This window comes from Gopherus evgoodei, chromosome 3, assembly GCF_007399415.2.
Source record: "Gopherus evgoodei ecotype Sinaloan lineage chromosome 3, rGopEvg1_v1.p, whole genome shotgun sequence".
In the NCBI taxonomy this organism is placed as follows: domain Eukaryota; kingdom Metazoa; phylum Chordata; order Testudines; family Testudinidae; genus Gopherus; species Gopherus evgoodei.
The window spans coordinates 147,059,867-147,087,287 of record NC_044324.1 but is presented as its reverse complement, the minus strand read 5'-3'; the positions used below and the strand labels follow the sequence as shown (position 1 = coordinate 147,087,287).

General features: G+C 39.3%; 1 protein-coding gene across 4 annotated transcripts in view; it reads right to left on the bottom strand.

Annotated features, from left to right (window-relative positions):
* Positions 1–27,421, bottom strand: part of RYR2 (ryanodine receptor 2) — a 737,385-nt gene that overhangs the window by 407,989 nt on the left and 301,975 nt on the right. For all 4 annotated transcript variants that reach the window (XM_030556966.1, XM_030556967.1, XM_030556968.1 and 1 more), the window contains exons 11-12: positions 12,411–12,485; positions 6,947–7,103 (exon numbers count right to left, since the gene is read on the bottom strand). In XM_030556966.1, the coding sequence (XP_030412826.1) occupies positions 6,947–7,103; positions 12,411–12,485 (232 nt within the window). The remainder of the gene's footprint in view (positions 1–6,946; positions 7,104–12,410; positions 12,486–27,421) is intronic.

Here is a 27,421-nt window from a genome sequence, read left to right as displayed (position 1 = left end):
TTTCTTTAACAAATATCAAATTGTTATGGAGAATAAAGACATGGCTAGAACATAGCTGAGCTGGAATGGAAGCTACAACTACGGTTAACATCATTCACTTACTCTATAAAGTTGCATGCTAACAATGTAAAAAGCAGGATCTCAGTCCCCACCCCAACCCAAAGAACATTCCTTGGCAACTAACAAGTCAAATTTTTGTTTAGAATGAACTGAAACACATAAATTGTAATCAGTGTTACAAGGCACTCTGGGACCATCAGGTATTGCCTCATATAGGTCATTCCTATATCAATTGTATAGTATTTTGAATTCTATAGACAGCATGATATTGTGTGAAGAATACAGAGGCTAGGAAAGCAAGAGAGTGAAGGATGGACTGTGGTAGATGGGAAACTGGAAAACGTAATAGAATTGTATCTTAATATCAGTGTTGAATATGGATGATTCAACCTACTTAGACTTGAAAGTATGTTTTACTTAAATATTTCTAGATAGTGCCTGTGCAATATGCATACTAAAGATTCACATAATTAAGTTTTACTCTTGGAATTTTACCCTTCATCATCATCCTCTTCCTGTAATTTTTGTGGCATTTCTTTGACTTTGACATTCTGTCAGATGTCAATGAATAAAAAGCTAAAGTATGACGTGTTTTCAAATGACATTTTAATGGATTTCCTGAGCTTCTTTAAAAAACGAGTCAGACTGGATGTGTAATACTTACAAGTGTATCATAATGCAGCATTTTATTAAAATTGACGTATTTCAGCCCACTCAAAAATCTGGAGGTGTTTAAAAGTTAGTGGGAGAAAAAGAAGAGACTTTTGTGTGGAAAGAAAAAATATGATAAAATTGAATATTTATTATGTAACGATATTTTTCCACTACACAAAAAGAAAATGCTGGTTATATTTCAAAGTCTTATTTACAATATACAAATCCCACACATTCAAACTACTGTAAAAGGCATATTTTTAATAGCAGTTTCACTTACTTAGGGCTGCAATTGTGCAAATAGTTCCACTCTGACAGACTCTGCTTCCAGAAGCCAAAAGGACATCCACATGGAACAGCTTGCAGAAACAGGGCCTATAAGACTGTTCAAACCTCCCTTACTAAGAACTTGCCAACATGTCTCCAATGTTCTATTGACTGTGTAGTAACCAAACTTCTGATCATCCAAATGTATTTTGGTTCCCCCATGCATTTCAATAATCTGAATCCCACTACAATTCTCCTTTACGTATGTGTTTAGTCTCCTCTGAAATTAAACAGAGTTTGTATTTTGTTTAGCATGTTCTGAAAAGGATATTTCAAGCACTTCTTGGGATTCCAAGTACCCAGTGTTCTGTGCCTAAGTACCCCCTAAAGAATTTTCAATGGGTTAAGAATGCAGCAATTTTAAAATCAGCATATCAAAATAAATCTACTTTATATAATCTATTATTGGATTAAAAGATGGTATTTACATGAATTAGTTTTTTATTCTTCTAAGGAAAATGCTAGAAGTAATCCTAGACAGCTGTGCGCTATAGTGCAATAACCTCTACATTCTATCAGCCTTATTGACAATTAGAATTGTCTGCTTAAATAATTTCAAGAGAAAAAATTATATTAAACTTATGTTTTACATTAATGCCTGAGTCCTTCCTCAACAGTTCAGTTCATTACTATAGGCTGATCACTGTTTTATATATTTTGATGGGGGCATTTACACATGTGGATATGGCATCTGACAAGGCAGAGTTTACGACCCAGTCCCTGGCTGTAAGAATCTGTGCAGCTACAGCCAACAATCCAGCAATTCGACTAATAAACCATGGAACTACTTCTGATTTATCAAGTCTGTTTAGAAACAAGCTCCTGATTCCTTAAAGAGCTGGGGAATTTAAAACAGCAGCCAGAATAACATCTCCTCAAGCATCCAGATATAGACAGATGGGTATACTTCCCTATTCTCTCCCATCGCAGATTTTCAATTACAGAATTCTTTAGCTACATCTTCAGTTTGCACCGTAGCAGACAGAAGTTTGGATTTCTCTTTTGAGCTATGATTCGGGGAAAAAACCCTTAGAAAGACCCAGTCAACTTCTAAATCATATTTCCAACTGAAAAATTTGTTCTTGCTATTATAGCAAGCACCACTGAAGATTACCATAACTCAAACAGAAAATCTCTTTTTCCCCCAGCTTGTTTGCCTTGTGAATATGTGTATAGTGAGCTTCCCTGGTTTGTCATTGGTCAGGTGTCCCACCCTCATATAGAGCTCTCACATGAATGCTCCTCCCCAGACTCTGCAAGAGCATTTACCAGTGACAGCAGCAAAGCTGAAACTGAACAGACTCCAGGCCACCACGTGCACAAAAATGTAAGGAGGGATGGCCCTACGTATGTTGGATGTTGCTCCCAGGACCACCCCGTACCCCCACAATGATCCTTATAAAACACAACAGTGTGCAGAAAAAGGCCCACACTTGTTCTTTATTTATAGAAATTTTTAAAATATCAGGACAAACTATTCAAAATGTGCCCTCTCTGAAAACTTGAGATTATCCCTTTGGCTATGTCTGTGCCCTTTAACTACATCCATCGTACAGCTTCCCCAAGCTGGTGCTAAAAGCTACAAAATTGACCAACCTCACACAGTAAATAGGAGAAAATCCCATTAGTCTTGAATCTGTCATCCAAAGGCCATGTCTACATCTAAAATTTTGCAGCGCTGGTTGTTACAGCTGTATTAGTACAGCTGTATAGGGCCAGCGCTGCAGAGTGGCCACACTTACAGCAATCAGCGCTGCAAGTGGTGTTAGATGTGGCCACACTGCAGCGCTGTTGGGCGGCTTCAAGGGGGGTTCGGGGAACGCGAGAGCAAACCGGGAAAGGAGACCAGCTTCGCTGCGGTTTGCTCTCGCGTTCCCCGAACCACCCTGCAAACCGCAGGGAAGGAGACCTGCTTGCTCGGGGTTCGGGGAACGAGAGAGCAAACCGGGAAAGGAGACCAGCTTCGCTGTGGTTTGCTCTCGCGTTCCCCGAACCACCCTGCAAACCGCAGGGAAGGAGACCTGCTTGCTCGGGGTTCGGGGAACGCGAGAGCAAACCGGGAAAGGAGACCAGCTTCGCCGCGGTTTGCTCTCGCGTTCCCCGAACCACCCTGCAAACCGCAGGGAAGGAGACCTGCTTGCTCGGGGGTTCGGGGAACGAGAGAGCAAACCGGGAAAGGAGACCAGCTTCGCTGCGGTTTGCTCTCGCGTTCCCCGAACCACCCTGCAAACCGCAGGGAAGGAGACCTGCTTGCTCGGGGTTCGGGGAACGCGAGAGCAAGCCGGGGAAGGAGACCAGCTTGATTACCAGAGGCTTCCTCAGGTATGCTGGGATACCTGCTTATTCCACGGAGGTCAAGAAAAGCGCTGGTAAGTGTCTATACTTGATTACCAGCGCTGGATCACCAGCGCTGGATCCTCTACACCCGAGACAAAACAGGAGTACGGCCAGCGCTGCAAACAGGAAGTTGCAGCGCTGGTGGTGCCCTGCAGATGTGTACACCTCCTAAGTTGCAGCGCTGTAACTCCCTCACCAGTGCTGCAACTTTCTGATGTAGACAAGCCCTCAGTTAGTAGAGGATAGTTTCATATTCCCAAGCTACATTAAGATACAGTTATGGCATTCAGCAGTCAATAAACAGATATGAAACAGTTGATGATTACTGAATTCTGCATAGTATTGGTTTGAATTACTGACCTCAAACAATTGTTTGTGAGAAATATTAAAGAAAGAAAGAGAGGGAACTGACAAAAATGTAGATACATAAATGGGCATAAAACAAATCCACTGATCTGAATGCCTGTGAACTTTACACATGGATCAGAACTAAGTGGTTTGGACAGTATCTCACGTATATTGGTGGCCCAGGTGTAGGAGGAGGAGAAATGGTTGTAAATTTAAAAGAAGAAATAAACTATTTTAAAAACCTAATGCATTTTATTTCTATTTAACAATGATCATTATTATTGAAATGTATAATTGATCAAACATCTGCATTCTAGAAAATAATCCTTCTTATTGTTCACAATATCAATTTTCAAATTAAAATTCTAACTATTTAATGTGTGATGAAGTTTTGGGCATCACATTTCTTTATTTCACTGAGATGTTTAAACAACATTAATAGAAGAGAATATTCTGATCTGTTTATTCTTTTCTTCAGTTCCTTCTGTTAATCAAAACTGGATTCCGATGTCTAAATTGTAAATACTCTGATACATTTTGTGTTTATTTCACGACACAAGTCTTAACAATGCTTCATCAATTCCGCTTGCAATTAGTTACTACCCGCAGAGGCACAGGTGTGTACCTCAGAGGTCATGAAAGGAGCCATTATAACTAAAGAAACACTGGAGTGAGGGTGAACAGGACTTGCTGCACCTGTAGGAAAAATTAGTTGGCTCTCCTGACATATTCCTCCTGCTGATGTTTGTCACTGTAGATGTAGTCAAGGCCATGTCCAGACACATTCCTTCTGAGCTGACTTGTATTACAGGCCCATGAGCACAAAGCAAAATTACAGCTGCTTTCTCCATGGGCATTCAGGGGAAAGACACTCCAGACGTCCCTCCTCTGAAGAACTCATTCTGGGACAGCTATGATTTGACCATACTTAAGTTTGTTACCGAAGAGCAAGATATCTGTAAACTTTGGGTTAATTTTTCCCCCACTGCGAAATCTGAGACCTGACAACTCTATTTTATAGCAAAACATGACACCAATTTAACAAGTTCTGAGTTGCAAACTAAGTGTAATGAATTCATTTTCAGCAATTAAGTTCAGACACCCTGTGGTCTCCCCTCAGGCTCTTCCACAGTCTATAGTTAAAATGGTCTGATTTTGGTCTAAAATTTGATCACCACAAAATTAACATCAAATCAGAGGTTATCCCCCAGTGTGACTTTTCCAGCAGGTTGTTGGGCTATTCCTGAAGCAGCTCAAGAAGGAGACTGACTAGGAGAGTCACAATTGCGTTCTATTCACCCCACTGCTCCTGGGAAGGAGTAAATTCTGTCAGGTCTATACTAGCTAGAGCATATGCTACCCAATGGGCCACTATAATTAGACAGACATTCCAGATTTTTCCTAGTTATGACTCCTTCCCACACACCTACATGAAGTGGTGGGGGAAGTAAAATATGAGGAACCGATTTCCCTCTGCTGTCAGGAAGCAGTAATAGTCAACACAAGCACAAGATAACATGTTACGCCTCCATTGCTCTCTTCAGGCAGCACACAAAATGGGCCACAGTCTTGCCCTTCAGTAACAGTAATAATGATAAATGCTCCTCTTTACCAATGGATTATCAAAACATTTGGCCTGAGGCCTTCAAAGATTCTAAAACTTGGGTTGCCTCTCAAATAATAGCTTAAAACCACTACAAACTGTTACCAGGAAGACTTTAAACTCTGCATTCATAACAACTGGTGCAAGCTTACTGAACACTGGGATTAAAAATAAAGGAAGTAGCTCTCAAGAAATTGGATGGTGTAAACTTAGAAACTCAAAGATTAAAATGTCTCAATAAGCAGAGTACTTTAACTAATCAAGACACATGAAGTATTCTCTAGGCTGAAGCCTTCCTACAGGTGTACCTTCTACTAAACTAAATGGAATTTCTGCCCATGTAAGGAATACAGGATCAGACCACAGGACCCTTTTCTCTGTCTAGAGTGGCAAAAAGGGGAAGAGCAGAGATGAGGATCTCAAACCAGAGTGTAACTTTTTCAAAGCCCACAAGCTAGCTTCCCTTCCACCCAAATCATCATCATTTATCTGAAGTTTTTGAGCATTCCCCTAAGAATTCTGTATAAACAAGATTTCACTGTTTTTCCTGCCATGTTTTAGGATTCTACGGTCACAGTACTCTTTTTCACAATGTTTTTTCTAATTGAGAGAGAGAAAACCATTGTGAGAGCACCCAAACTATAGCCACCAGATCTGGCCACCAAAAATGCCCAACGCCAGATTACACAAAAAAATATATACCCGATTTCAGGTGCCTGATTATTGTTTATGACCCTGAGTGTACAATGGAAGAAATTATACAATGCCTAAGGAAAATTCCCACACAAATGTTAATAAAATTGTTAAAATTTGAAACAAAACGCAAACATTGTAAAGGATAACTAACAAAGTACTAATTTCGGAAAACTAAAATTTTCAGTGATATTAGGCTGCAACTGCAAACACAAATTGAGTCACAGCACATTTTAAACTGTTCATCCACCACACACAAAAAATGGACACATCCCTATTTTGAAGTACTTACAAAAAATTTTAAATGAAAATGCTGAATCCATAATTTCAGCTATCCTAAATGTAGATTGGGTTTACAGATAAATCGTTTAATTCAATAAAACTGATTTCTTCATTTAATTTAAAAGAAACAATCATGTAACTGCCTCTCATTTCACCCAATGAACTAAAAACAGAGAAAGAACTACTGAAGTTCCCAGAAAAATTGTTAGAGACACCTGGAGATTTTTCAAAATTGGGTAAGCAGAGTAACAAAACCACGCAGCAGAATTACCTAAGGCAAATAAAGTAATGTAGCTTTTTGGAGTTAATTCTATTATTCTGAATTTTCTTATTTACAGTGAAAAGATAGGAAAATAGGAGGGATTCAGCTAAGTTATGTAGTGGGAGATGTATAAATGCCACAAGGAATGGACAAATGTCATTCAGTTCATAGAAAGCCTAAGATGCAGCATTGAGTCTGGGCTAACTAAAAACTTGAACACAGAAGCAGATAACAGAGGAGGCCCATAGGGATAAAAACGCAATTGGATGTTTGGTAGCACCTTCACTTCATTTCTCTAATTTTTCCTAAATGTATTTGAATGTTCATTAAAAGAGAAATCAAACATTGCCAGGCACATTAAAGCTGCATTTGTTTTGTACCTTGGAAGACCGAAAACAAAAGCCTGTAGATTTCACGTCAGCTTTCTCTTTGTCCATAAGAAGAAGACTCTTGTCATCCATGAGGCTTAAATATTTCCCTGTTGTTATATGTCTTAGTCTGAATAGCTGTCCCCATCTAATGTGGCTTCCACTCCACCTAATAAGGCAAGTTCAAAGGAGGATTCTTAAACAAAATGTTTACAATTTAATGTTCTAGACCAAACATATTTAAAGAATCATTATTATTCAGATTAGTTGCAAAATCATTTTAATGTGTTCGCACAGAATGTCAAAGTCCACCCTTCATAGTACAGTATTAACAGAAAAAGCTACAATGTTTTTGGCTATCTGATGTGGTATCACTTCAATAGGTACAATAAACTCATGTTTAAATTAGCTTGTTAATAAAAAATATTGTGACAAAAGAAAAAGGTAAATGAATTATGATTTTTTCCAGTCCCAAAGAAGTGGAGACAGGGGGCTTTGAACAGAACCAAGAACACCATCAGTATAGTTTAACAGGTTGGTGTTTTGTTTGTTTTTGTTTTTTTTTTAAATCTTTTCACTGGTAGAAAAGATGACTTTGAGCTGTATTTTCTGCACCAACAATAGGAAATAGCAGCCGAATGGCTTGAAATCTGCATATGCAGTGCCTTTCCCATGTGCACTCTGCCATAGCTCAAGAGAAGTCCTCTCAGGTATAATGAAAGGGAGCTGTCAGTGGGATATTTGAGATGAAGTTTAGTTCCCTTAGGTTATTAAAAAAAAAAATTCAGCTGTTGACGAAATGGCTGCTTACTGACAGAAAAACAGAAATTATCCACAGATGAATTTCAATAACTAGAGGATTTTACAGACACCCTATTGCATCCAGGAGAGGAGATCTCAGCTCCAAAGTATGAGCCAAGACCAACTAGGTCCTCACTTCAACATTTTATCCACTTACAGCTAAGTTCCCCCACCTTCCTAGAGCACTCCTCTGCTCAACTGTCTGTGCCCTCAGACACAATGCTCGCAAAATAATTATAAAACCAATCAACAAGAGCCTGCCCATATGCTTCACATTTTGTAGCAGATAAAGGGCAATAAGAAGGGACGCTCCCACTCTGGAGTTCCATTCACAGTGGACTTCAAATTGAGGCACAGAAAGAGCAGAGTTCCAACTCCCTGCTTCAGACTCAGCCCCCAATACTAATCTCCTGGCTGCACTCCAGATGTGTTGAGGTACTCCTCCATCAGTGGTCTCTCAGGGGAGCTCTCAAACTTTACTTAGCCTGGAAGCTTGGGAGGGAAAGGACCATTCTTTTGTTCTGTGTTTGTACAGTGCCTATCACAATAGGGTCCCGGTTCCTGACTGGGGCTCCTAGGTACTACCACAATACAAATAAAAAATATTATATTTTTTGTTTGAAACAGCCCAAACTCATCATTTATGGGTCAAATATCACTGACTGGTATTGGAGAACCTACAGATATTCTATTTCAACTAAATCTAAACTATCCCACATAGCAGAAGCTTGTATTGCTGCCCCTTTTTGCTTATATGTAAATTCTTATGTACTTCTAGAATGAGCCCAAGCACAAAATTCCAAAACAAATTTAAAGTTTTTCCCTGTGTGTGTTTCATATGCATCTGTACAGTAGCCTAGGTCCTATTCAAGGCATTTCACATGTGTCATTATCACTGTAGACTAGTGTAACAGATTTAGACTATTATCTGTGCAATAAACATATCCATTTGTTTAAGCACCTCTTCATAAACACTAGGTATACTGTCAGTGTAAATCTTGAAAACACAGTTGGCAGCCATTTTCACAATGTAAGTTATCTCTTGACTTCTATTTTCTTAAAGGAATTGGAGGTTCTTGGTTGTTTTAAAACATGCTAGAGAGACAGCGTTTACTTCTGTGGCCTATTTTTTTTTAATGACAGTAAAAATGTTGGACTCTGCTGTGGGAGTTTTTTGGTGAGGAGCAAAGGAGGATTTATATCTCATAAATGCATTCTCCCCCTCCCCCTCATTAAGTCTTTTATATGGCAAGGTGAGCACCCACTACCAAAACACATTCAATACGTACAACTGTTGGCTGGCATGAAGATTCCATCATTCAACCATATAAAGACCCAGGGCCTGATTCTCAGTGATCACGTTGCAGCACTTGGACCAGGGAACACAAACGTGGCTGAATACCTTTGCACTCCTCATTATGGAGCCATGCAGGAGCCTAATTGAGTGCAGACTAGGGCTGCTCTAACTTATACTCTGCTTCACATGGCCCCCTGTGGACTATAGGAAGAGATAATAGCTGAAGTGTAATTCATTCAACCACACTTTCAATTTGTCCTTCATGGAGAGCAGCAGAGCGTGCACTGCCCCTATACTAGCTCTAACCAGTCAAGGAAGCCTTCTGCGTAGTGAATATTCTGAGGCGGCTGTTTCTGACCATTTAAAGGCCCCTCTGCACAGCCAGAATGGCATAAAAGCTCTTTAGCATAACAGACTCAAGCCCACAGACTACTGTGGGCAGAACAATGATAAACACTACCTTCAGCTGCTCTGTAGCAAAAGATTCCTAACAGTTTGGTGTGAATTTACACTGAGACTGACTACGGAATCAAAGCTGTGCAATGCTTCAGGGGTTCTGTGCTAGAAGAATTCAAGAGAGAATTCAAAAACAAGAAGCCTTTTGTATGGAAAATTCCACCAGCACAGTCTGTGGGAGAAAGCTGGATAGTCAGAGCACAAGGTCCAGGTTGTAGTGGGGTGGAGAGGAGGAAAGACAATGATTTTAAGAGAAAAGAGAAACTGAGAAAAGGAAGTAGGACTGGGGAACAGTGATGGGTAGGTGACAGGGCATGCACAATTGTAAAAAAAAAAAAAAAGGAAAGGAGGGGTTGATTTATGAAGCAACAGCTATAATAGTTTTATAACCAATTTTAGTAAGAAATATTCTTCTAAAGAAAAGATGAATAGCATAAAACAAGATCTTTCAAGAGCCCAAGATTCCATAAAATACACTAAGCTACTCCAATTCCAATGTATTTTCCTTCCAATTACTCAGGTCTTTGTCTCGTTTCCATCCACCACTTGATCTTTCCTTTACTAGTCATAGCCATGCTATCCTTCCCCCTCTGATTATCCTTTACCTAAACCCCATCTTTTTGCTCTGTCCAAGCCTTCCTCTCCTATTCTCTTCCCAGAGGAAATAATGAGTCAACTTTCTGTTGTCACAAGTCCCTCCCTACTGGACTTTCAATATTCAGGTGCCTGTGCCAGGATTTATATTAGTGGAAAAACATATAGATCTGGTCTGTTGTATATTTTCTCTATGCTGAATCATAAAAACTGCTAGATTCAATTAACCTTTCTGAAAGTTTCAAGAATGAGTAAGAATGCACATGCATATTATTTTACTCCATGTAATGTACCAGGAAACTCTGTGACCATATCTGCACAGAAAACTGTGTAGTATACTCATATGCTACTAGAGCAAGCTTGCTCCCCCCAAAAACTTACAATCCAAGTCTGGAAAGACATTAATCTAAGTAGTCCCATGACTTCTATGGGATAAAGCTAGGTATGTGCATAAATCTCTACAGGACAGGAGTCCTAGAATGTAAAATATTGGGTTTACTCTCACTAATCAGCACTACTTATCAGGGTGTTTGCAAGTCTGAGTCATTAGATAGAGAGATTTTCAGGACAGGAAACAGATTTTAGTTTTTATTTCTTAAACATGTAAGTCAGGAGTCCCCAACGCAGTGCTCGTGGATGGCACCTGCTGGGGTGTCTAAGTGCGCCCGCGTACTGGCCAGCAGACAAGCATCGCCCAAAATGCTGCCGACAAGCTGCATCATACAGAGGCGTCAACGCCGAAATCCCGCTGATTTTCCACGGTATTTCAGCGGCGACGCCTCTGGATGACGTTACTTATCGGCAGCTTTTCAGCAGTGACGCCTATTGACGTTGCTGCTTGTCAGTGGAATTTCGGCGGATGCTCGTCTACTGCCACAGTCCTCCGAAAAAGGTTGGGGACCATTGATGTAAGTGTTGCACAGTATAGTGTTGTCTAATAGTAATAACAAACATACATACGTATTAGACTGATTTGTCACAAATCATGTGCCCAATTCAATACATTCAAAATTTACTTCTAATCACTGATGCACATAAATTTGACTGTTTAGCTTTAAGAGGTCATACATCTGAGCACCAGCTGGAAAGTTATAAGCTGACACCTTTGCTAACAAAGCAAAACATCGGAAATTTGGCAATAATTGTGTCCCACCCAAAAAAAGTTTAACATTTTGATAGTAACAGTCATGTTCCTTGTACAGGAAGATTACTACTGTCAGAGCTGACTTGTATTGCAGATTCTTTTGACAAGTTCTCTAAACCTGCAGTCTGCACACATTGCCTGTCAAATTCCATAGATGGCATAAGACTATCGAATCGTAACATAACTCACTGTTCCTGTGCCATTATTTGCCAGGTGGTATACATTGATGGTAAAATACTACCCTGAAACATGTGAAGAAAAAGGTTTGGGAAACAAAAAGGCAGAGATTCTCATGCGGTTTCACTGCTGTCGCTCAAGCACAATTTAGTCCAAAAGTAACTAAAGGGGAGTGGAGGGAATCTCTCCATTTCCCTTATATCTATTCAATGTCTTTTAACATCATCCCTTTAAATGACATGCACACATTCCACAGCATCGTGAGAGTGTAACATTTCCCCACAGCTATTGTCATTTAGTCTCTAAAATGATAATTTGTCACTTCAGGTTTAATCATAACTGCATATTTGTGAGTGAAACTTTAAGGCATGCTTGTATATACAGTCACAGCTAAATAAGGCACAATTCCCAGCAAGCACTCCAACTTTGCATCATCCTTTTGCAGATGTTTTCCTTTACAATACAGGCTGTCTAATAATTTTTGTTCTTAACAGAAAAGTAACTGTTTAATATCATTTTTAACAGTGCTATGTATTTGGGTAACAAAAGAACCTGAATACAAATACAACTATAGAACCAGAGTAAACCAGAGTTTTTCAGTTTATTTGCAGGGTTTAAAATGCATCAGAAAGCCATTTATGGGGACAAAGCATAATAATATAAAATCTTATTGGAATATTACCACCATGCAGGAGCTGTCCATAACCATAAATGACTGGAAAAAGGGAAAATAAAACCACAAATATTTGAAATTAAAATATAATAATAGAACCTGGATGTGATTCAGCAACATTTTAAGCACACACCTATCTTTAAGCACAAGTATTCCTAGTGAAGTCAGGGGAACTATTTATGTGCTTGAAGTTAAGTACACGCTTGCTTAAGTACCTTGCTGACTCAGGGCTTTCATGTTCACCTCTAGTTTTTACCTACTGTGCTACTGATTTAGAGACAGCTGATCGTTTGATTATATTGTATATATTTTTTCTTAGTGTATTGTTACTTACGCAACTCTTAGAGTCTCTAGTCGCCAAAGGGAACGAGCATGAATCGACACAGCACCACCTTCGTAATGGACAGTTCTATAAATCAAACAAAGCAACATTCTGAGATGAAAATTCTGATATCTCTTCTTTAACTTGCAATTTGTTCTGTTAATTGAGGATTTTTAATTTCAAGGTCCCCAAGACAATCCAGTTAACTGTTATTTAACAATTATGGTTATCAATCTCAAAAATAACTTGTCCTTTAAACGTTCTGATCCACTTGTTCATACACTTTATTTTGTTTTTAAAATGCATAATTTTATCAAGTCTTTCTTTCTACGATCACATTTATACCACATTCAAAAATTTAATCCTCAGTGTTTTTAAGGATCAATTTGCCAGAGGAAAAAATTTATAATCTGAAGATTAAAACATTGCATAGTCCTAACAGCAAAATTCAACACTAAAATAGATATTTCAAAACCAGAAGTAAGACAGTGGTGTCCGAATTTCTCATTAAAAACAATAGAATAACACAAGAAGTTACAAATGTGCCAAAATACTTATTTAAAGATAAGGAAGGACTAGTTCCAATTCTCAGGCATTAATGGGAGGCAAATAAAGCGTAAGAGGAGCAATGTTAAAATATTAATCCAGGGCTAAAATACAAAGCTAAAATGTTGGGGAAACAAGTTAAACAGAGGGATCCACATTATTGACATCCTAGATGGATGAGGTTTCAAATTATGTGAGAAAAAAGTAAGTCAAAATAGAAGCAAAATATGCTTTGTGTAAATTCAAATAAAAATCATTGACTCAGAGAACTCCCTCCAGGATCCAGGCAGTCCCCTCTCTGTGTGCATTTACCTCAAGAAAAGGCATATGGGCAGTTCCTTAACATTGGGGGTAAAATCCTGGCCCTCTAGAGGTCAAAGAGAGTTCTGCTGTTGACTTCAGTAGGGCCAGGATTTCACACCAGGTTTTGGTTTATGTTGTTAAATGGGATTTTAGCTAAATTAGAAATAGGCTTTTAACTATTTGCTTGTTCGTCTGTTAGTATGATCTATGCAAGATGTTACGATGGCGTTGCTGATGAGCCAAACAACGGACCTGATCTTGGGAGTTCTTACTCAAGGAAAACTCCCATTGACTATTTACATTGTAATTAGTGGATGGTTTGTCTGAGTAAGGATTGGGATGATATTTTTAAGTAGTCATGGCCAGCCTCTCAGATGGTGTCCATAGTCAGAGTTCCATTGACTTTAATAGATCTATGACAATATGCACAAGCTGAGATCTGGCCTTGATTTCTGGCAGGGCAGAGGGGCTCCTTTTCTTTTTTTTCCCCTCAAGTACAGGTTGGCATTGTTCCTTTTAACACTGTTCCATTTATGAGAACATATCAAGTATTTTAATAATTTGGATCATCCAAAAAGCTTTTCTCTTTATCAACTGTTGGTATTAAAAAAAAAATTAAAGCTCATTTATGTCAAGGGCAGATTGCTTCTTAAATATTATGAACCAGATGACAAGCAAAAGAAACTTTTGCCATATTGTATTTAACTCAAATATTCAGAAGTTTATCTATGTCAGTATGTGGCATTTTTCATGCAGCTGTGGTTGGCTTAATACTTTTATACTGCATGAAAAAACAGTATTACATCGAAGTAATATCACTGATCATGAGTCCTGATGTAATGCCTGGAAAAGGTTATTGGCCTGGAAAGCATTTGCACTGGATAAAGCTCTGTGCTGGTTTCTCACCATTAAGTCTAATGTTTTCTATATTTAATTTCCTGGGTCTGTTGCAGGAATAGCTTATCAGTAACAGCATGAGGAGCCTCAAACAGCTCTGCAGAGGGAACAATAGTGCCAGTTAAATCTTAAACTTTCATTGAAAGCAACCCTCAAGAGCACAATAAAAATTCTGAAAACCTGTGCTCCAAGTCAGGTATCATGGTTTCATGCTTTTTTCTTTTTTTGTACATGGCCTACCACAACAGAAGCTCGATTAAATAACATATAAGCAGCCACACATTGTTTAAAATAATAAAATTCTTAATTACCCTTTTGCTTATTTCGCTATAAAATTAGTTGACATTTCATAAAATACCAAAATTCAAGACTGATGCTATATGTGGTTGGAATTCTCTCTTTCAGATCGCATAAAAGCTTAAAAGTTTGTTCTAGCAGTTCTAAGGCCATTAAAATCTGCGTGAACTCAGTGAAATGTGTGTGATATCCTGAAACCTACAGAGGAAAAAATTATTTCTAATGTTGGAAAGCTTGAAACATGGCACTAATCTCATATTCTACAAGTACTTTTTAGCAATGATCCAGTGCAATGTATAGCGAATATAGCAAATCCCAGACCAGTGCAATTTAAAATACCTTTAGAAATGCATGTAGTGAAACTGAAAGAATGGGTCCTTTCTGGTTGAACTGATTTGTTTTATGTCAACATACATACTCTTTCGTTCTCAAGATCATTCAGATATCCTAAGGGCCTAAACCACTGGCTGATCCACTAATGGGGAAGGATGAGTCCTGGAATGCTCGCATGGGAGGAATTTGGAGGCTAATGGGAGAGAAAAGCAGGCTACAGGAAAAAAAATGGGAAATGTAAATATAGTATTTAGGAGCCTCCTACTGGAAAATAGCTTCTAGCACATTCTCACCCATTTTCTCTGAATGAATATGGTACCAAGGAGTAATCTCTTTTTGTGTTGTAACTTGTGTATGAATGATGCTTTGCAGTACTGAAAAGTGAAACTGAGTGCTTCTACCTTGAATGAACTGTGAATGAGTAACTCCATAATACAAAAAGAGAGCTACCCGCAGGGAACCATTCGCATTTAATAAAAAAAAGCTACAAGATAGGCACAGACAAAAATAAATAATGGATTAGCCAAATAATGAAAGTTTATTTTATTAACATTACAAATATTATTTCTCTACCCAATGCGAACTTCTAAACAAAGCACACACAAAAATCTCCCAAAGCCAGGAATATTTGTTCCATGGCCAGTCAATCTATTCAAGAGAAAGGGTGGCCTGCTATATGTACAATAATGAACACTCAAAGCCCTTATACAGTATCTGGGAGTTAGGAGGATATTTGTTTGGAGTGTGAGAGTGAGGAGTAGACAGAATTAATGAAAAATAAGTTCCCCACTAGTCCAGGCACAAGAAGAACAGATCCTATCCAACCTATGGATCATCTAATAAAATTACCCTGTGAATGTGGTGTTTGTCACCCCTAACTCCTGGTCAACAGAGAGGAGCAGGGATCTCACTATCTTCTCTGCTGTGGCAGAAGTCTCACTGAAATTCTACAGTCTCCCTCATCTCATAACTGCCTGCAGCAAGTTGCTACCCGAATCCACCCCATTGTGCCCAGATGTGGTGTTCTGACAGTTGTGCCTCAATTTCCCCCTCCCTGTCTGACTGTCCTTTGGCCTACTCCAGCCACAGGAGTGTCTACCCCTTCTTTACAGGGTTCTACCCCTTCTGGGTCCAAGAGTCCTTTACTAAAGTACTCAAGTAATATATACAAAATCCAAACCATCAGCATGGCTAGGCTCAGCTGCCAGACACCTCATCACAGGAATGCCTCTGTTGCTTTAAACTGTCCTTCTGTCCTTCAATCCACCACATGATCTAGGGGCTGGCCCACTTCTCCCCACAATCACGTATTCAGGGAGGCTCCAAGTAGTTTTCCAGCTAGCCCCTAGAGAAGCCTATCTGGTCTTCTCCACTTTTTCTTCCTCAGCCTTCCATGCAGTTCCTCAGAGAGAATGGGAGGGAACTCCCTCACTTCCAACTTTCCCTCTCCCAACTGGGCTCACCCAGCTCTTTAGGGAAACAAGCCCTGATTTCCCCCAGCTGGACTTTGTTTCTAATTAGGCTAGGCCCACCTTCCAGGTGCAAGCAGGCAGATTAATTGGCCTCTCCGATCCATATTAATACTTTCACAGAATGTGTGGGGTAAAGTCCTCATCACATTGCTGTTTGGTTACAAAGAATGGCAGACGGAAATCTGTGGCCAAACAAATTTTATTTCTACCAAAGTAGATTTAGCTTTTCTTAAACACATTGTAGCATATATAAAACCTAAGAGGCTACTATCTTCAGTTACATCAATGCAACCTTGCTGAAGTCAATGAGGTTACACAGATATGCAGAATTTGACTTGAAACTTAGAATATTAGACAGATAACGGATGTGTGTGTGTTAACATGAAGTCTAATCTTCATTTGTTACCTTCTTCCATCCCCGGAAAATAATTATTAGAATTTACTTTATATCAAAATGGCTTTCAGTGTTCCATTTGATGTACCCCATTTATACCATTTATCTAGTACTTCCAGCAGTTCAGAGTCCAAAATAAACTGTGTTTCATTACAATTTTAATATTTACTGAAGGAGACCCAGCATTTTTACTACTGATCCTTAACAGCAGATAATATTACTGGGCTAAAACGCTTACTGCTTTCCATTACACCTGTGCAAATCTGTAATAATTCCTTTGGCTCAAAGGAGTTATTTCAGATTCACACTGGAACAATGGAGAAAACAAAAATACAAGTTGTTAAGTGCAATAAAGATTCATATTAATAAGTGAAGAGCAGTACAGAGAAACAAATCCTGCAGTAGTTTATATTATTCATATTTTCATTATAAATACAGACAAAAGTAATGGCAAAAGAAAATGAAGAGGGGGCCGGAGTCCACACAACATGACAGGCTCCTACCCCTACAAGAGGAGAAAGAGAGTACAGTCAAGGCCACAAAATACATTCCTCTTCCCCTGTGAGGCACTCCATAAAACACTCCTGACATTTTCCTTTCCTTTTTCCAAAACATCCTTTAAATATTTTTTCTAAGCTCACAGACCCATGCCATTAGGCACTTTTATTTCAAGAGAACATAGTTGTAATAAACTCAGAGTCTTCAAGAGTCTGACGTTCATCTTTACTACAGATCTTTAGCTTGTTTAGTTAGTCTGTATAACGAAGCTAGAAAGACAAGGTGGGTGAGGTAATATCTTTTCTTGAACCAACTTCTGTTGGTGAGAGAGACAAGCTTCCATGCTTACACAGAGCTCTAGGAAGACCTGAAGAAGAGCTCTATGCAAGCTTGTAAGCGTGTCTCTCTCACCAACAGAAGTTGGTCCAATAACAGATATTATCTCACCCACCTTATCTCTCTAATACCCTGGGACCAACACGACTACAACAATACTACAACTATAATGAAGCTGTCTTTTGTCTGACCTTTTGCTGTTTATTAAGCTTAACATAACCAGTTCTTCTTGATAATGACATTAATCTATTTAATTCCTCCTAATACAAAGTCACTAGGGCCCAGAATTTGCTAATTTGCTCACTAATTCCTTGGAGTTCACATACTGTAACTACAGCACCAAGGACAGCTCATCCTTTCCTCCATTCTTCAGCGCTCTGAACAATTCTTGGCACCACACTGCACAATTCTTGGCTCTAAGTAACATTACTGGGACACAAAAGTAGGGGCTAACCAGAATTAATCATGTTCCAACTTGCTGATTCCGAACACACTTGTGCTTATCTTTGTGAGATGTATAGCAGGAGTTTGCAATGCATGACAATTGGTAAATCTCAAAAAGGCAGCGAGACAACTAAATATCCAATTACAATAATGAATTAATTATAAGGGTTAAAAATAGATTACTGTATACCAACTTCCCCCAAAGAACCATTAGCCAATTCATATTCTTATTACGATGTTGCAGAGCAGTGTGAGGAGACAGCAGCCACACCGATTAAATTCACTAACTGCAATGCAGGGCACTAAATGAGATAATCTATACCATTTTGATATTGTTGAAATTTACCTGATTCAATAAAGAGCAAATGTTAAATTATACTGTGAGGAGATAATGAAGTACAACCAAATGCTTTGAAACAAATCTAGATGTCATACATGTTAAATGCTTTTCTTTTTATTTCTCGAAGTCGCAAATGTTAATGTCTTATCTAAACATCTTTCCTTTTTACTTAATATTTTAATTAACAATTCTTTTAGTTTTATATGCATAACAGCATGGTGCTTTGCATGGATTATAAATGGATTAATAAATAAAATAAACTTCAAGGGCTTAGTTATAGTTATTAGAACAAAAACCATATTGGGGATCACTAGGAGATGGCATACTGCCTAAGTAAAGGTGGCTGGAGGCTTTATGCCTCCAGAGATCAAGACCGGACATAATGATTCTGCAGACATTTGAGGAAGCAGGCTCACCTATGAGCTTTGCTATAATTTTGAGAAAATATTAGCTTGTATCCTCCCAACACAGAAGTTCTGCTGTACAGGGAGGTTGGAACTATGGCCATAACCTCATTTCACCCTCTGGGGCATGGAGCACTACCTGTGGCAATAGCTGCTCCTCTTTTTCTGGGAGTCAGGCAGCACAGACACCTAGTGCGTCCTGCTATGGAGCACTAGAAAGTGGAAGGAAAGCCCACATTGTGATCAAGGAGGCAGAACTTGCCCCAAAGAAGAGATTAGTTATCTCAGTTTGAATTGGCAGTCATTCTATTTAAGAGTAACATGAGTTTATTGTAAGTGTCTAATCAAGTCAGTATCATTCAAAAGTTAATTTCTGGTGTCTTAGCACACGTATAGTTCAGATCATGACATTCAAAGTCACCCTTAAAAGCCAATTATATAAGATGATCTCTTCATATCCTGTTCAAACCCGCTGTGTTTTTTCTCTGTACTCAGATAGTGGTGGAATTTCACACACAGGTGGCTACACACTTCAGTGATGGACAACATTGTTCTGTGTTTAGTTTATGAATCCACTGGTAAAGTGGATAAAGAGCTTGAGATACTTCTGAATGAATACATAAATGCAACATTGTTACTCTTTAATATTGTGGGGTTGTTTTTTTGTTTTTTTGTTTTTTTTAAGAAATCAAAGAAATTGTCCCTTCTCAGTGTGAATTTTGTGAGCTCAAGCCTTAGTCAAATAATCCTTTCCTTGTGTCAGATATTCACCTTTTCTGGGTATAATACACATTTGTGCAGTTATTAATGCTATATCTAAGAAAATGTTTACACTTTAAAGAGACTGATATAGGTTCCATTACCTGTAACAAATAATTTGCCTTTTTGGATTGTTGACCTATACATGCTAGGCTAAGATAGATATATTAATATATGTGGTGTGAATTTTATATATCTATATAACATTCTATCAGTTACATAACCTGAATTGGCCTATGTTTCTCTATAATTCTTTTAATTTATTCTACATATGCCACAACACCTTGCATTAGCTGAAAAAGTAAATAGGAAAACTGTCAGGATCACAACATATCGGTGTTTACCATAGAAACAGGTAGGGAGTTACTTTCACAGTACTTGAATGTCCCAAAGGCAAAGGAGAAGATACATGAGTGTTCTGTGCTGGTACAAATCAAGGAGGTGCCTTCATCCCCTTGGTACTTGAAATGCATGTGTGCAGTACACAGAGATAACAGTAACGCCATGGTACCAGAAAAACAAAGCAGAAAGCTTCTCGTTTCAGATGACACACACAATGCACTTTACCTGTAAACATATTGACTAAAAAAAAAAAAGAATAGCTTTAAGGGTATAACTTCAGGAGCACACTTTCTGTATAAGGTAAATTTAACAACACTGCATGAGACTGCATCCCAAAAACTGGTATCTTATTGAACCTTTCTTCATATAGTACAGTATTATTGACTTTTAACAATAAACCTGAATAACATTGGTTATTTGGTCTTTTATATTTCATACTGAACCAAAGGGTGATCAAGCAATTGACTACACAATGTATCAACAGGATCTAATCTCTGTTCAGCCACCTTGAATATGAGTTTCGTTACTTCACACTCTGCCTATCCAGTTCTGATTCTAGTAGAAAGCCCTAAACCTCATTTGCAAATCCTTAACTGAGCAGGGACCTAGAACACTTTAGCTGAAGTACCCCTCAAAGAGGAGGAGGCCAAGCTGTTGAACCAGCTTCCAGTGTAAATTAGGCTGAACCTAATGCATCTCTTAATGCAGTAATTTTCCTACTGGATAATTTAGGCACCTGATAAACTGAAGCCTGACTCCTCTAATGAGATCCTATGTAAAAGTCAGGAGATCTATGATCCCTCCCAGGGGCATATGTTATATAAGATGACATTTGTGGAAGAAACCCATGGTGCAGGATACTTTAAAAATGCATATAACAGTCAGAATAGTAAATTACTTGCCATCTTCAGGATGGAGGGAGAAAACTTGTTCACCTTAGCCTCCAATGATAGAACAAGAAGCAATAGGCTTAAACTGCAGCAAGAGAGATTTAGGTTGGACATTAGGAAAAAGTTCCTAACTGTCAGGGTAGTTAAACACTGGAATAGATTGCCTAGGGAAGTTGTGGAATCTCCATCTCTGGACATATTTAAGAGTAGGTTAGATAAATGTCTATTAGGGATGGTCTAGACAGTATTTAGTCCTGCCATGAGGGCAGGGGACTGGACTCGATGACCTCTCGAGGTCCCTTCCAGTCCTAGAGTCTATGAGTCTATAATCTGTAATATTTTCAGTCCCTAATCCTAAACTGAGAACTGTATGGGTAAACTTCTGCACCAGCACAGAATCAAACTCCGTCCCCAGTGCCCTGTGCTGGACTGGCATTCCATTTTATATTTCTGACTTCTAATAAAAGACAGCTGTTCATTCTTTTCAGAGCATAATTATTAGTGTTACAAGGAGTAACAATTCTAGGTCATTATGATGATCATAGTCTTTTGATGAGTCGGTGATTTTTTTATAATAAGCACCTTAGAATTGGGACCTAAAAAGGAGTTGGAGAATCCAGCATGGTGACCAATCTCACCAATAATGCTGCATGTAGATTGGATCCCAAAATTCAAAGAAGGGAAAAACAATTAAAATAATAATAATATACACCTCTACCCCAATATAACGTGACCCGATATAATGCGGGTTCTTATACAATGCTGTAAAGCTCTGACATGCTGCTCTGAGCAGTGTGTTTAGGGTGCCGAGCAAGGTCGGGGCCGAGGAGTTTGATAAGGGGCAGAGGGTCTCAGGGTGGTCAGGGGCTCCCCCCCCCATGGTCTGGGGGCAGGAGCTGTGGGAGGGCACTTTCGGGGGCCCTGCAGTCCCAGAGTGGCTCGGGGGATTAGCAGGGGGCCAAGAACAGCCCGCTCTGCTTCCCTCGCCCCAGCCCCAGCTGTGTCACTCGGGGGAAAGGGTTTGGGGAAAGGGATCCCCCCACACTCACCAGCAGCAGCAGAAGCGGAGAAGCCCAGCCCCAGGCCGCTCCACTTTGCCAGCTCCCAGCCACAATGCTCCACTTCCCGCCTCAGGTGAGTGCCGGGGGATGTCCTTTCCCCAACTTCCCGGCACTCACCTGCGGCGAGAAGCGAAGTGCCGGGGCTGGGAGCTCGCAGAGTGGAGCGGGCTGGGGCCGAGCTGCTCCACTTCCTGACGTAGGTGAGCGCAAGGGGGCATCCTTTCCCCAACCTCCTCACACTCACCAGTGGCGGGAAGCAGAGCACGGCAGTTGGGAGCTGGCGGAGTGGAGCGGACGGGGGCCAAGCTGTTCCACTTCCCACCACTGCCGGTGAGTGCCTGTCAGGGGGGCAGGTGGGGGGGGTGGATAGGGGTCAGAGCAGTAAGGGGATGGGGGGTTGGGTATGGGGTGGGGTCCTGGGGGTGATTAGGGATGGGGGGCTCTGGAGGGGGCAGTCAGGGAACAAGGAGCAGAGGGGGGCAAAGCAAGTTTGACATAACGCAATCTCACCTATAACACAGTGAGATTTTTTTGTCTCCCAAGGACCGCATTATATCAGGGTAGAGGTGTAGTTATTGTAGGGCTGAAGCCCTCTATGCAAGTCCTTTCTGTTTCTCAGTCCAGTACTGTATTTAGGGAGACCAGATGTCCTGATTTTATAGGGACAGTCCCGATTTTTGGGTCTTTTTCTTATATAGGCTCCTATCACCCCCTACCCCAGTCCCAATTTTTCACATTTGCTGTCTGTTCATCCTAACTGTATTAAGCGTCCTCAACTTTGCTGACTGCGTTTAGCTTTACTATTAGCCCTTGTTGCACTGACAAAAGACAAGCACAGAAGGAAATGTCTCTTAATTGTTTACTTCCTTAGACAACATATGCAAGAGTATTTCTCTGATTACCCAGACAGACTACAGGAAAAGTGATTATTTACCACTCAAAAGACAGATAATTTTTGGGTGGGTTGTGTTTTTTTTCTGTTCCCCCACCCAAGAAATTTAGTTTTGAAGAAAAAGCAGTTATGATTTTGAAATTCAAGGTCACAGTGAAGAGATTTCCTTATTTCTGAATAAACACTCAGTTGATTTACTGATTCATTTATTGTCTTCCTATCAAGATCAGTTGTCCTGAGAGAGATATAAGTTAACTTTGTCCTTCACTCAGTGAATATTTGCCTGTTGATGCAAATGAAAAACCTTTATATTCACCTCAACAGAAATGGACACGACCACATCCAGTCTCTCTGAATTTTTTCACTTGCTTCTTTCTTTGTCTCCTGCATCAAATTCAGACTCCTCATCCTCACCCCTCTCACTCCTCTTTCTGCTCCCTTTTTCAGCCTGCTGAAGTCACATATATAATTATTCACTTCATGTCCTTCAACTGCTCTTCATGCCTTGTTCCATGTGGCCGATCCCTCTAGCACATCCTCCTCTCTGCTGCAGATTACTCTTCTCCTCAAAGTCCTGCCACAAAACACACCTTTTCCCACAAATCCTAAACCATGAAAGAAATGCTAACAAAAAGATAACAAATGCTTATTCAAAATTAAAAAAAAAGAAAAACCTCATGGAACTAACAATGCCCATGATGAACTTCAATGCCCAATCATTTTGTTTTGCTCTTATATCTTGTATCCCATACATTAGTACATTACTATTGTTTATGGATTAAAAATAAAATAGAATAAATTAACAATGGGTGAATACGTAAATAACCTTGTACATTCTTGGTGCTATATAAACTAATATATTTTTATTTATTTGTTTTCCCTATTACAGGCTTTAACTCCTCTTGAGCTTCCCACATTTTCACCAGATAAATCATCCCCTGCAAAAAAAAAAAAAAAAAAAAAAGTCTACCCTAGCTTCAAAGTGCTCATAGATTTAAGCCTACATACATTCTTGATATATTAAATACAAGTGCAAAGGAAGAATTTGATTCCTTCCTTACAGAGATCTGCAAAGACAATTGTGCTTCTAACTACTATGAAACTTTATGAACAATTACTAATTTTACAAGAGTAAATACTTGAAATTCAAGTGTCAGATCCCATCCACGATGTGAAGATAATTCCATGAAATCCTGGTGTTGTGATAACACAAAATGAATACTTGCACCCCGTAGCTCTTGTTGGAATAAAATCGGTGTGTATGTATGTCATCTTTAACAAAATCTATTGCCTAGTCCATCTTATTCATTATTAATGTTTATGCTTTAACAAACATATTTTAAGCTGATATTTGAATTGCTTCTTATCCTAATGTTCCTTTGGGGCTTTTGCCTTGGTCTGAAGCATAATGCAATTGGTGTAAAAGAGGCAGAATTGTTTACTAGATAAGCCATTGGTTTGATGAAGCATGGTAACTGTTGTTGATAAATTGTATAATCAATCGCGTGATCACACTTTGGTTTTTAATGAAATATGTTCTAGAGACAAAATAACCAATATCACTCAAATTTACTGCTAAACACCAGTAAGCGTATAGTAGAGGAAAAGGGTTCAATATGATACCAGGCTCCAGGAAGCTGTCTCATGCAGTGCTGTTAGTCACCTTACACAGAAGGTGTGCTCCCAAAGTTACATATTACAGCTGGCAGTATTTATAGGATAATTTTATCAGTTACACATCTCTTTACATGACAGTAAAAGGCAAGCTATCAGTTCATCACATCTCTAACTTGTTCAGTTCCTTTTCTTATCTCTGTTTTGGATACTAACATTCAAGGTACTGGGGCATGAAAATATCTCCTATGCAAGGGCGGCTCTAGGTATTTTGCCGCCCCAAGCACGGCAGGCAGGCTGCCTTCGGCGGCTTGCCTGCGGGAGGTCCCTGGTCCCACGAATTCGGCGGCAGCCTGCGGAAGCTCCGCCAAAGCCGCGAGACCAACGGACCCTCCATAGGCAAGCCGCCAAAGGCGGCCTGCCTGCCACCCTTGCGGCAACCGGCAGAGCGCCCCCTGCGGCTTGCCGCCCCAAGCACGCACTTGGTGTGCTAATGCCTGGAGCCACCTCTGTTCCTATATTTGTACCAGGGTAGAACAATCATATTTTGTCCTTTCTCTTGGGGACATTCCATACTGGCCTGTGAAAGAAACTCCCTACCTGTTGCTAGGAGAAAACATTCATATGTACTGTTCCTGGCAGTTTTTCTATCTACTTAAGCAAAAACTTACTTCAGCTAATGCAGGGTATTATGGCATAGTTTGCACAAATGAACAGAATTATAAAAGAAATAGGCCAATTTGGGCTATCTAACTGTTATTAATATTATGTGCTTAATATAGTCTCTCTCTCTCTCTCTCTCTCTGTGTATACACACACACACACGGTGCAAATAATACACATTATTACTATGACAAAGACATATGAATGTTTAAATACTTTGGGCCTTATAACAGCATTGTTATAACAGCACTGATCAATATATGCTGAGCATATAATGTTAAATTCCAGAGAGATGGGCCCTATACAAGAAACCAGGTAGATTAAATTTGACAAATACAGTACATAGAAAGAAGCTATAAAACCTATGCACAACATGATCAGGACTCAACATTTCTGACACTCCTTATCTCCCTTCACTCCCAAGCAGAATGTAATAAAGCCATATGAACTTTAATTCATCTGATTTCTGCTTTTAGATACGATAGCCTTTGACATCTCATCAGGGCTGTGAGCCATGTCAGATGAAATATGTATTCTCTAATTCTCATAATACACATTCTTCCTACCCTCTGGCCACTGTGTCCCAACTAAAACCATAGAGAAAAATAGTTACTATTTTCTTGCCACATTCCATTCATACTGTCAAAGTTGCTATTAGATTTTTTGTCCACTCCAACTATATTCCTGAACCCCCCAGGACAGACCCAACATTCTATATGCAGACAAATTAGATTATTCTAAATGTTTCTTCTTTTCTCAAAGCTTAAATAAATGGCAGTGTCTAAAGCTTCAGAGAAGCTTTAGTAATATCCACAATGGAACTTTCCCCCCATCATTCCTTGATATTCTTCTCTACTTCAGCAGAGACGTTCAAAATAAATGAATTTTCTTGGAAAGTATTGTTTGATGATATTTGATGTCACATCTGTTTTTCCTACAACAACTCGTTGCCCTATGGATGTTCACTACACAACTAGAAATTATTTTAGCCCTATGACAAAACATCCTCAAGTTCCATGCAACAAAATAAGCAACATCAGAAGCTCCAAGTCCCTTCATGTGGAGCATGAAAGGGTTTACTCAGAGCACCTATTACTGCACCAAAATCTTTATTTCTAATAACAGTTATTAGCTGAGAAGCTGGTGTAGACTTGACTGTCTCTTCTGCAGCAGCCAATATCATTTCCAAGTCCTGTAATTTTTCAGTTGAACAGCCTCTCATTTTCTAAATATAAAAAGACACAAAAAAAGAGTCTACAACACTATAGATGATTCCATCTTATCTAATAATGCTTTTAGAGATACAGATTTGACAGATGGGGAGTGCCCAGAAACCCATAGACAAGATTAATTATTCTCCCTGCTTTTGTTGTGCTTTAGGATGAAAAGGTAGAAATTGGCTCTCTTTTCCTTTTTTCCTCCTGTTTCTTCCCATTTCCTTCCTTGTTTTCCTTTTTTTCCTCTTGCTGGATATTACTTCATATTTTGTAACTTCCATCAAGCACATCTGACATGGAATGTCAGAAACATAAATCAGGAAAGTATTACTGTTTCAGACGCAAGTGAAAGCTATAGCTAAGTTTGCAAGCTTTTATTACAGCACACTATTTCATTTACTCATAGCTTTCTGGAAAAAAAATCCTATTGGGCTTTATTCTTAGCTTCAGCCCAAAGACAAATGTTCAAAGAGAAGAAATTTGGTCCAGCAGTTAGGGCACAAACCCAGAACTTGGGAGACATCAGTTCAAATCCCTCTTCCACTGCAGATTTCCTGAGTGACTGTGGGTAAGGCCTCAGCTTCCTATTTATAAAGTGGGGAAAATACTACTTCCCTATCTCACATGAGGTATTGTGAAGATAAAGAACTCATTACATTTCTGAAGGTCATGCAAGTACCTAAGATAGACATAATTGAAGATGTGTTCATCCAGATGGCAAGAGGGGAATTAATATAGTTTGGAAAAGATGAAAAATAAATACTTCACATTATTATTTTAAGACATGGTTATTGCACGCAGACCTGATGCTTGAAAGTTGAAATTGTGCAGATAAATAGTCTGAATACTCAGTCATATCCTTGCTTGGTTTGAGAAAGAAAAAGTACATAAAAACAGATAAAGATAACTGATTGAGGAGTTGCATATGAATGTGCTCATGGAGCAACTGCTAAAATTTTATCAGAGTCTAATTAAGTCCCATACCCTTTTATACATTCCTGTTGCTTTAGTACTAAAAGGCTGGGCCAGCACAGGGCCTGCTCCTCTCCTGCTGATTCTGAGTACAGTTTTCAAGAGGGACTATTGGTTACTATTTCAGTGAAACACTCACAAACCAAAAGTCCTCCAATAAATTGCCACAACATGGTATGCCACACTATGTTAAAGGCATGAAATACTATGTCTGCAGGTGTGAAAAAGTTACGTATTCCCCCAGTTTTAGGGCCTCTAAATTCCTCCTGCATTCTCCAATATACTGAAAATGTCAAATAATTATTTGAAACAATGTAAATTTCTATTTTTTCCACTGCAACTATACAGC